Here is an 11,902-nt window from a genome sequence, read left to right as displayed (position 1 = left end):
GCGCGTATGTCCTCCGGCGTCGGCTCGCGGGAGGAGGAAGACAGGTAGGAAAGACCGGAGGAGGAAGAGGAGGAGGAGTCCATGGTGGGAGAAGGGTTTTTCGAGTACTACGGAGAGACGAGAGGATGAGGAGGGGATGAAGAAGCAAACTGCTCGATGCGGTTAAATAAAAGGGATATGGTGGAGATTCAATGCCACGGCGGTTTCCGAGGAAGTGGTGCCCAAAGAAAGAAAAAATTTGCCGGAGTCACGCGGAGAAGTTGAGAAGGCAAGTCATCATGATGAAGGAGTGCTAGCGACGGTTACCTGCTCTACGCCACGACATGACCCGACGAAGAAAAGCGAGTGATTTTGGAATTATCATTTCCAAAACCAGGGGGCATGTGTTATCACCAGAATTTGACCGGATCAGAGGTGGGCCGCGATTAAGATGGGCTTGAAGAATATACATGGAAGATATACATGAATCGGCTTTGTATACAGAGTTTGGGCTAGTTTTCCCGTGTATCTGTAAATATAGTAGGATACGTGTCGGTTAGATAGAATTTGGCTCGTGCACGGTTGGGATTATTCCCACGTTAGAAAGTCTACGGACTATAAATATTTATCTAGGGTTATTGAGAAAGACAACAATCACGTTCATCACAAACCAATCTAGGCGCATCGCCAACCCCTTGTTTCGAGGGTTTCTTCCGGGTAAGCATCATGCTGCCTAGATCGCATCTTGCGATCTAGGAAGTATATACGTTTATTCGTTGTTCATGCGTTGCTCGTCTTGAAGCCTTGTTGATGGCGAGCAACGTAGTTATCATAGATGTGTTAGGGTTAGCATTGTTTCATCGTGTCACATGCTTTTGTCCATGCAACCCTTAGACGTCTGTACGCCCTTACACCTATCTTAGGTGTAAGGGCGACACCTCGCTTGATCATTGTTTAGTAGATCCGATCTGTTATGATTGCTTCTTGTTCTTCAAGGATTAGTTTAATATCTCGCATAGTTAGGCCTTGCAAACGGGTTGAAGGATCCGAGTAGCACGTAGGGTGTAGTTTGCTAGCCCTAGATAAGATGTTCGGGGATCAACTTCATGTTGGTTTTTAGGCCTTGTCTAGGGTCGGTTTATTATCACAGTGCGTGGCTGCCAGGCTCAATCACGCGTAGGATGTTCCGATTATGTGGTGAAAACCCTAAATCGTCGTAGGTCGTTTTAGCTTTATATTGATCAAGCAGGACCACCATGTGATCGTATACCCCATACGAATCATGGGTGGATCGGCTCCTTGAGCCGATTCACAGGACAACCTGAGAGCCGATCGAGACTCGTATTTAATGTTTACGTGTATGCCATGGCAGGAAACTAAGCGAAGCAAATCCATCACCTTCCTGACCAGGTATAGGTCAGGTGGCACGCCCTTGCACCAGCATCGGACGTGTGTGCCGAGGCTTTGCGGGCCGTCGCTCGAGGGACCAAGGCCAGCCGCAGTCCTGGGAGCCTCCCGGCTCTACTGTGTTGCCCGTCGTTGCTCGCCGGTGGGTTTCTGACCGCAACAGATTCATATGATGATGCTTGTAATCTAGATGTCATTATGCTAGTCAAGTGGGTTTTACTTATGTGATCTCCGGAGACTCCTTGTCCCACGTGTGTAAAGGTGACAGTGTGTGCACCGTGTGGGTCTCTTAGGCTATATTTCACGAGAATGCTTATTCACTGTTATGAATGGCATAGTGAAGTGCTTATTTATATCTCTTTATGATTGCAATGTGTTTTGTATCACAATATATCTGCGTGCTACTCTAGTGATGTTATTAAAGTAGTGTATTCCTCCTGCACGGTGTAATGGTGACAGTGTGTGCATCGTGTAGTACTTGGTGTAGGCTATGATTGTGATCTATTGTAGATTATGAAGTTAACTAATGCTATGATAGTGTTGATGTGATCTATTCCTCCTTTCGTAGCGTGAAGGTGACAGTGTGCATGCTATGTTAGTACTTGGTTTGGTTATTGATCTGTCATGCATGATACGTCTCCGACGTATCGATAATTTCTTATGTTCCATGCCACATTATTGATGATATCTACATGTTTTATGCATACTTTATGTCATTATTATGCGTTTTCCGGAACTAACCTATTGACGAGATGCCGAAGGGCCGGTTCCTGTTTTACTGCTTTTTGGTTCCCGAGAAATCCTAGTAAGGAAATATTCTCGGAATCGGACGAAATCAACGCCCAGCATCCTATTTTTCCACGAAGCTTCCAGAACACCCGAGAGCCGCCAGAGGGGGGCCACTGGGCCCCCAGACGACAGGGCGGCGCGGCCAGGGCCTGGGCCGCGCCCCCCTATGGTGTCGTCGCCCCTTCGACCTTCTGACGCCGCCTCTTTGCCTATTTAAAGGTCCCTGACCTAAAACCTCGATACGGAAAAGCCACGGTACGAGAAACCTTCCAGAGCCCCCGCCATCGCGAAGCCAAGATCTGGGGGACAGGAGTCTCTGTTCCGGCACGCCCCCGGGACGGGGAAGTGCCCCCGTAAGGCTTCTCCATCGACACCACCGCCATCTTCATCAACGCTGCTGTCTCCCATGAGGAGGGAGTAGTTCTCCATCGAGGCTCGGGGCTGCTCGGTAGCTATGTGGTTAAATCTCTCTCCTATGTGCTTCAATACAATAATCTCATGAGCTGTGATACGTCTCCGACGTATCGATAATTTCTTATGTTCTATGCCATATTATTGATGATACCTACATGTTTTATGCACACTTTATGTCATATTCGTGCATTTTCTGGAACTAACCTATTAACAAGATGCCGAAGTGCCGATTGCTTTTTCTGCTGTTTTTGGTTTCGAAATCCTAGTAACGAAATATTCTCGGAATTGGGCCCGATGTTGAGAGTGTCCACTAGTGAAAGTCTATTCCCTAGGCCTTGTTCCTAAATACCGCTGAGTTACTACTGCTTGTTTACTACTGCTTAAGCGTTACTACTCTTGCGTTACTACTGCTTGTTTATTGTTTCTACTGCGTTACTACTGCTGCAATACCACCACCATCAACTACACGCCAAGCACTTTTCCGGCACCGTTGCTACTGCTCATACTTATTCATACCACCCGTATTTCACTATCTCTTCGCCGAACTAGTGCACCTATTAGGTGTGTTGGGGACACAAGAGACTTCTTGCTTTGTGGTTGCGGGGTTGCATGAGAGGGATATCTTTGACCTCTTCCTCCTGAGTTCGATAAACCTTGGGTATCCACTTAAGGGAAACTTGCTGCTGTTCTACAAACCTCTACTCTTGGAGGCCCAACACTGTCTACAGGAAAGGAGGGGGAACGTAGACATCGGCGGCGGCGGAACGCCAATGCTGTTCACGGCCATCTTCCAGCCGCCGCTGCTTGGCAGCCGCATGTCCGGCGGGACTGGATACCGGGCGTGGTACAGCGCCCACGCCTCCGCCACGGTGAGGCTGCCGCGGCCGAAGCCGTTTGATACGTCTCCGACGTATCGATAATTTCTTATGTTCTATGCCATATTATTGATGATACCTACATGTTTTATGCACACTTTATGTTATATTCGTGCATTTTCTGGAACTAACCTATTAACAAGATGCCGAAGTGCCAGTTCTCGTTTTCTGCTGTTTTTGGTTTCGAAATCCTAGTAACGAAATATTCTCGGAATTGGACGAAACGAAGACCCGGGGGCCTATTTTTCCACGGAGCTTCCGGAAGACCGAAGAACATACGAAGTAGGGCCACGAGGTGGCGACACCACAAGGCGGCGCGGCCTAGGGGGCCCGCGCCGCCCTATGGTGTGGCCCCCTCGTCTGGCCCCCGACTCTGCCCTTCCGCCTACTTAAAGCCTCCGTCGCGAAACCCCTGATGCGAAAAACCACGATACGGAAAACCTTACTAAGACGCCGCCGCCGCCGATCCCATCTCGGGGGATTCTGGAGATCTCCTCCGGCGCCTCGCCGGAGAGGGGATTCATCTCCGGGAGGACTCTACACCGCCATGGTCGCCTCCGGAGTGATGAGTGAGTAGTTCACCCCTGGACTATGGGTCCATAGCGAGTAGCTAGATGGTTGTCTTCTCCTCATTGTGCTTCATTGTTGGATCTTGTGAGCTGCCTAACATGATCAAGATCATCTATCTGTAATACTCTATGTTGTGTTTGTCGGGATCCGATGGATAGAGAATACCATGTCATGTTAATTATCAAGTTATTACATATGTGTTGTTTATGATCTTGCATGCTCTCCGTTACTAGTAGAGGCTCTGGCCAAGTTTTTACTTTTAACTCCAAGAGGGAGTATTTATGCTCGATAGTGGGTTCATGCCCGCATTGACACCTGGGACAGTGACAGAAAGTTCTAAGGTTGTGTTGTGCTGTTGCCACTAGGGATAAAACATTGGCGCTATGTCCGAGGATGTAGTTGTTGATTACATTACGCACCATACTTAATGCAATTGTCTGTTGTTTGCAACTTAATACTGGAGGGGGTTCGGATGATAACCTGAAGGTGGACTTTTTAGGCATAGATGCAGCTTGGATGGCGGTCTATGTACTTTGTCGTAATGCCCAATTAAATCTCACTATACTTATCATGTCATGTATGTGCATTGTTATGCCCTCTCTATTTGTCAATTGCCCGACTGTAATTTGTTCACCCAACATGCTTTTATCTTATGGGAGAGACACCTCTAGTGAACTGTGGACCCCGGTCCATTCTTTAATACTGAAATACAAATCTGCTGCAATACTTGTTTTTACTATTTTCTCTGCAAACAATCATCTTCCACACAATACGGTTAATCCTTTGTTACAGCAAGCCGGTGAGATTGACAACCTCATCTGTTTCGTTGGGGCAAAGTACTTTGGTTGTGTTGTGCAAGTTCCACGTTGGCGCCGGAATCTCCGGTGTTGCGCCGCACTACATCCCGCCGCCATCAACCTTCAACGTGCTTCTTGGCTCCTCCTGGTTCGATAAATCTTGGTTTCTTTCTGAGGGAAAACTTGCTGCTGTGCGCATCATACCTTCCTCTTGGGGTTGCCCAACGAACGTGTGAAATACACGCCATCACCGTTCGCCGCGGCGATCTTGCGGGAGGACGAGCTCGACATTTTTTGAGCGGCGAGGAGAGGATCTGGGAAGGGGGAGGCGGCGGCGACGAGAAGGATTATGATGAGCGGCGATAACTGGAGGGCGTCTTAAAACAGCGGCGGCAGCGGGTGGTTGCACGCAATAACTCCGGCGCGGACGGCCACGCGGCCATGCACGACGAGACGCGTCCCTGCGTCGCCTGGGAAAACAGGGACGCCATTAACGTCGCTTGACCAAAGGTAGGCGACGGGGTTTTAGCCTTCCGTGCCGCTGACGCGTCGGGCCCGCGTCGGTTGGCCTCGCGTTTCGTTGTGTCCGGCGTCCCGGAGCGTCCCTGTGGGACGGGGACGGGCTCGGGGCGCCGGACACCGTATCGGGCCGCGCCGGACAAAAATGGGTTTTGGGGGACGCGGCTGGAACGCTTTTTTTGTCCGGCGCGCCCCAAATCCCTTTGGGGGACGGTTTAGGGGACGCAACTCGAGATGCTCTTAGCTTGTTTCTTGCAGGCTTGCGGCTAGCTATGGCCTAATCACTGACGTGACGCATGCCTGCTGACTACCGGTTCGTCCTTTCCGTCAACCTCCTGTGCGTGCGGTGCGTCGTCGATCGCCTCATCAACCCGGTCGGCGCCGCCGCCTGCCAGTTGCGCCGCATGCAACGGATCCGTCGAGTGACGACGACGTGCTAGGTCGCGCGGGAAAGCGCGCCGTCTTGCCCGCGCCTACTGCAGCAGCGACGCAACAAAAATCAAGTTCGATCACCGAGAACACCTAGCTAGCTAGCTCGCTGTAACCGAGAACACGCGCGCCTACCTAGCTGCTAGCTCGCCTATAAAAGTCCTCTCGACGTTGGGTTGCCGGCGGGGACGCCAGAGAGAGACAGACCGACCCGACTCGACCGTCACTGAGGTGAAGGGGCGGCCGGCAGGGGAGCTGCCCATCGATCTCTCAGTTCGGTCGGAGTCAAGCAACCCAAGAAAGTCGACCGGCCATGGAGTCCGCGCCGCTGCTGGTGAACAAGCCATCGTCGACCGCGCAACTGGTCGACGGCGACTGGCAGGACGACGTCAAAGACGCGGCGGCGCCGAGGAGCCGCGCGGAGGCGTGGGAGGCGTTCGTGCGCGAGTCGGAGCGGCTGTGGCTCATCGCGGCACCCATCACCTTCAACATCCTCTGCCTCTACGGCGTCAACTCCGCCACGCAGCTCTTCGCCGGACGCCTCGGCAACCTGCAGCTCTCGGCCGCCGCCGTCGGCCTCTCCGTCGTCTCCAACTTCTCCTTCGGCTTCCTCCTCGGCATGGGCAGCGCGCTGGAGACGCTGTGCGGGCAGGCGTACGGGGCGGGGCACGTGGGCGCGCTGGGGGTGTACATGCAGCGCTCCTGGATCATCCTCGCCGTGTCCGCCGCGCTGCTCTCCCCGCTCTACGTCTTCGCCACTCCCATCCTGCGCGTTCTCGGCCAGGACGATGCCATCGCGGCCGCCGCGGGGGAGTTCACGCTCCTCATCCTCCCGCAGATGTTCTCGCTCGCGCTCACCTTCCCCACGCAGAAGTTCCTGCAGGCGCAGAGCAAGGTCATGGTGCTCGCCTGGATCAGCCTCGCGGCGCTCGCCGCGCACGTCGCCATGCTGTACCTCTTCGTGTCCGTCCTCGGGTGGGGCCTCGCCGGCGCCGCAGCCGCCTACGACGTGACCTCGTGGGGCATCGCCGTGGCGCAGACGGTGTACGTGGTGCGGTGGTGCGACGGGTGGGTCGGGCTGTCGTGGAAGGCGTTCGAGGGGCTCTGGGCATTCGCCAAGCTCTCCCTCGCCTCGGCCGTCATGCTGTGCCTCGAGATCTGGTACATGATGGTCCTCGTCGTTCTCACCGGCCACCTCGACGACGCCGAGATCGCCGTCGGCTCCGTCTCCATCTGCATGAACCTGAACGGGTGGGAGGCGATGCTCTTCATCGGCCTGAACGCGGCGATAAGCGTGCGGGTCTCCAACGAGCTGGGCTCCGGCCGTCCCCGGGCGGCGAAGCACGCCGTCGTGGCCGTCATCCTGCAGTCCCTCGTCATCGGCCTGCTCGCCATGGCCGTCATCCTCGCCTACCGCAACAGCTTCGCCGTGCTCTTCACCGCCGACCGGGACATGCAGGCAGCGGTCGGCAAGGTGGCGTACCTGCTGGCCGTCACCATGGTGCTCAACAGCGTGCAGCCGGTGATCTCGGGCGTGGCCATCGGCGGCGGGTGGCAGGCGCTGGTGGCGTACATCAACCTGGGCTGCTACTACGTGTTCGGCCTGCCGCTGGGGTTCTGCCTCGGCTACCTCCTCCGGCTGGGGCCGCAGGGGATCTGGGCCGGGATGCTGTGTGGGACGGCGCTGCAGACGGCCATCCTGCTCGTCGTCATCTGGAAGACGGACTGGGAGGACGAGGCGGCGCAGGCGAATGAACGGATCAGCGCGTGGGCTGGCGAGAAGATTCAGGGGGGCAGCGGGGACGACGGTGACCTCAAGGAAGCGTTCCGAGTGTGATGATTCATGTGCAGATCGTGGACGAACAGCTTCCCTTTCTTCATCCGGCCCGACTGGAGTGTGAGATTTACCAGATAACTCGCTGAAATCCCCCGGGTGGAAAAGAGTGTACTCCATGGCTCCCGCTATGAACAGAGTTCATCCGGTACAGAGAAATCCACGCTTTTCCGATATCCCCTCTAGCGGCGATCTCACTTTTCAAAAGGAATAACATAGGACAATCTTCAAATTTAACATGACATTTACGAGCATCCAGAAGATTGTGCTGAAACAAATGTTACTCCGCAGATGCAGCAACGTACAATCTTGATGGAAGTATCTAGCTACAAATTTTTCTGCTGGATTTTTGGAGACCAAGAAATGCTATTTTTTTCTTTCAAAAAATTAATGAGCTAACTGGTGCTCGCTCAAGAGCACTGATGAGTTTTCGACAAGTAGATCTCTATATGTTTGCTACATTAGCCGCTCTGGAAGTGATGGAGTAGTAATAATGCTCGCTCTCAAATACTATAATCTATAATATAATATAATCGTGTATTTTTTCGAGAATAATGCAGTTCCACATGAATTTCAGCCTCGTGTGATACATCACCTTACTCAAATAATTTTCGTTGCTGAGAACTAGTTTACCTCTTGGTCGACTCTTGCAACATTGGATTTGGTTGCAACTAAAAAAATTCGAATGCGGATAAGGTTGCAACAAAATACGTAGGACCGTTAGATTTGCTTTTTTTTTTATTCTTGCTAATAGTGATCCATAATATGGGGAAAGAAGTCCACATGACCCCCCTAACTATCACGTCTGGGATACTAACCCCCTTAACTTTGAACTGGGACACATAACCCCCCTAAATATCAAATACCAAACAAATTACCCCCCTAATATCATATTGGTTGTTTTGCGAGCGGTTTTGGTCCACGTGGACACTGGTCCGGTTGAAATGCCTTGCTTTGACCGGTCACCCTTTTCCTCTCTCTCGCAACGCGCCGTTCCTCTCTCCATGTCGCTGTTGGCCGGCGCTCGTAGCCACCGCCGCTGTCGCTCTGAGCCTTGATTGAACACAACAACAGCTACCTCCTCCTCTCTCCCGCACCAGTCGTCACAGTCACGCTGTAGGTCGTAGCCGTAGCCTCGATCGAGCGCGGTCGCCGTCGCTGTAGGCCGCTTGCTCGTCGGTGGCCTCTGGATATGGTGCAGGCAAAGTCACAAGTTGCCAAGCGAGCTCAATCTGGTCCTGGCGGGCTCTGTGGGCGTCACAGGCAGGTCGAGGTAGGCAGCAGCGCGTCCGGGCGGAGGCGCAATCCGACGGGCAAGTCTTCCCCGTCGACATTAGCCTCCGCTGTGCTGGACCTGCTCTCGATTCAGCGCTCCCGCTCGCTTTGGGACCCCTACACCTGCCGCTCCGTCGGCTTCTCCATTTAACAGGGTCGCCTCCGACCCCGACGCTGACCCGCCCGGCAGCGGGGCGCTCAAACCCATCCCCATCTGCTGCGGGCTCCCGCCGCGGCTTCCTCTACGGCCTTGTCTTCAACCGCGAGCACTAGGATGAGCACCACCACCACGGCGGCGAGCAGAAGTCGTTACCTGTTCCACATGCTACTGCAAATCCTCGGCTCACTCTGATTTGACATCGGTGATACGTCTCCAACGTATCGATAATTTCTTGTGTTCCATGCCACATTATTGATGTTATCTACATGTTTTATGCACACTTTATGTCATATTCGTGCATTTTCTGGAACTAACCTATTAACAAGATGCCGAAGTGCCAGTTGTTGTTTTCTGCTGTTTTTGGTTTCAGAAATCCTAGTAAATAAATATTCTCGGAATTGGACGAAATAAAAGCCCAGGGGCCTATTTTCTCACGAAGCTTCCAGAAGTCCGAAGACGAAACGAAGTGGGGCCACATGGGAGCCAAACCCTAGGGCGGCGCGGCCCCCCCTTGGCCGCGCCGCCCTGTCATCTGGGGCCCCTGTGCCCCCTCTCGACTTGCCCTTCCGCCTACTTAAAGCCTCCGTGACGAAACTTCCAGTACCGAGAGCCACGATACGGAAAACCTTGCGAGACGCCGTCGCCGCCGATCCCATCTCGGGGGATCCCGGAGATCGCCTCCGGCACCCTGCCGGAGAGGGGAATCATCTCCCGGAGGACTCTACACCGCCATGGTCGCCTCCGGAGTGATGAGTGAGTAGTCTACCCCTGGACTATGGGTCCATAGCAGTAGCTAGATGGTTGTCTTCTCCCCATTGTGCTATCATTGTCGGATCTTGTGAGCTGCCTATCATGATCAAGATCATCTATATGTAATTCTATATGTTGCGTTTGTTGGGATCCGATGAATAGAGAATACTTGTTATGTTGATTATCAAAGTTATGCTTATGTGTTGTTTATGATCTTGCATGCTCTCCGTTACTAGTAGATGCTCGGCCAAGTAGATGCTTTTAACTCCAAGAGGGAGTACTTATGCTCGATAGTGGGTTCATGCCTCGCATTGACACCTGGGACGAAGTGACAGAAAGTTCTAAGGTTGTGTTGTGCTGTTGCCACTAGGGATAAAACATTAGTGCTATGTTCAAGGATGTAGTCACTAGTTACATTACGCACCATACTTAATGCAATTGTCTGTTGTTAGCAACTTAATACTGGAGGGGGTCGGATGATAACTCTGAAGGTGGACTTTTAGGCATAGATGCGATTGGATGGCGGTCTATGTACTTTGTTGTAATGCCCAATTAAATCTCACTATACTCATCATGATATGTATGTGCATTGTCATGCTCTCTTTATTTGTCAATTGCCCAACTGTAATTTGTTCACCCAACATGCTATTCGTCTTATGGGAGAGACACCTCTAGTGAACTGTGGACCCCGGTCCAATTCTCTTTACTGAAATACAATCTATCGCAATACTTGTTTTTACCGTTTTCTCTGCAAACAATCATCTTCCACACAATACGGTTAATCCTTTGTTACAGCAAGCCGGTGAGATTGACAACCTCACTGTTTCGTTGGGGCAAAGTACTTTGGTTGTGTTGTGCAGGTTCCACGTTGGCGCCGGAATCTCCGGTGTTGCGCCGCACTACATCCCGCCGCCATCAACCTTCAACGTGCTTCTTGGCTCCTCCTGGTTCGATAAACCTTGGTTTCTTTCGAGGGAAAACTTGCTGCTGTGCTCATCATACCTTCCTCTTGGGGTTGCCCAACGAACGTGTGAAATACACGCCATCAAGCATATTTTCTGGCGCCGTTGCCGGGGAGATCAAGACACGCTGCAAGGGGAGTCTCCACTTCTCAATCTCTTTACTTTGTTTTTGTCTTGCTTTATTTTATTTACTACTTTGTTTGCTACACTTATATCAAAAACACAAAAAAAAATAGTTACTTGTTTTACTTTACTTAATATCATGCATGTTTTTATTTCACTAGTTAAGCATAATGAAAAACGACAAAAATATGAGAGATCTTTATGAACTTTATCTTGAATTAGGACATGATGTGTTTGAAGAGAGAATTAAAAACCCATGGAACTTTATATGCATGCTAATGGGAATGTTATTACTATGGATGCTTTGAACACCATTGTTGCTAATGCTATGGAAAATTCTAAGCTTGGGGAAGCTGGCTCGATGAGCATGATCTTTTTAGTCCCCCAAGCATTGAGGAGAAAATTTTCTTTTATGATTACAATATGCCTCCTATACATGATGATAGCCACTTTGTTGAATTTGCTCCCACTACAACTAATAAAATTGATTATGCTTTCGTGGAGAGTAATAATTTTATGCATGAGACTCATGATAAGAATGCTTTATGTGATAGTTACATTGTTGAGTTTGCTCATGATGCTACTGAAAATTATTATGAGAGAGGAAAATATGGTTGTAGAAATTTTCATGTTACTAAAACACCTCTCTATATGCTGAAATTTTTGAAGCTACACTTGTTTTATCTTTCTATGCTTGTCACTTTGTTCTTCATGAATTCATTTGTGTACAAGATGCCTCTTCATAGGAAGCATGTTAGACTTAAATGTGTTTTGAATTTGCCTCTTTATGCTCTCTTTTGCTTCAAATACTATTTCTTACGAGTGCATCATTAAAACTGCTGAGCCCATCTTAACGGCTATAAAGAAAGAACTTCTTGGGAGATAACCCATGTGTTATTTTGCTACAGTACTTTGTTTTATATTTGAGTCTTGGAAGTTGTTTACTACTGTAGCAACCTCTCCTTATCTTAGTTTTGAGTTTTGTTGTGCCAAGTAAAGTCTTTGATAGAAAAGTAAGT

At 50.8% G+C, this 11,902-nt stretch overlaps 1 protein-coding gene across 1 annotated transcript; it reads left to right on the top strand.

The window, feature by feature from the left end:
- Positions 1-6,176: 6,176 nt before the first annotated feature.
- On the top strand, positions 6,177-7,616 carry LOC124693586 (protein DETOXIFICATION 35-like). The gene has a single exon (XM_047227071.1). The coding sequence runs from the start codon at positions 6,399-6,401 to the stop codon at positions 7,614-7,616; it is 1,218 nt and encodes a 405-aa protein (XP_047083027.1). The 5' UTR covers positions 6,177-6,398.
- The last annotated feature ends 4,286 nt before the right edge of the window (positions 7,617-11,902 follow it).

This window comes from Lolium rigidum, chromosome 2 (genome assembly GCF_022539505.1).
Source record: "Lolium rigidum isolate FL_2022 chromosome 2, APGP_CSIRO_Lrig_0.1, whole genome shotgun sequence".
NCBI lineage: Eukaryota > Viridiplantae > Streptophyta > Magnoliopsida > Poales > Poaceae > Lolium > Lolium rigidum.
This window is presented reverse-complemented; position numbering and strand designations above follow the sequence as displayed.

Coding starts and splice junctions, on each gene's coding strand:
- LOC124693586 (XM_047227071.1), top strand. CDS start 6,399: ATGGGCAGCGCGCTGGAGACGCTGTGCGGGCAGGCGTACGGGGCGGGG.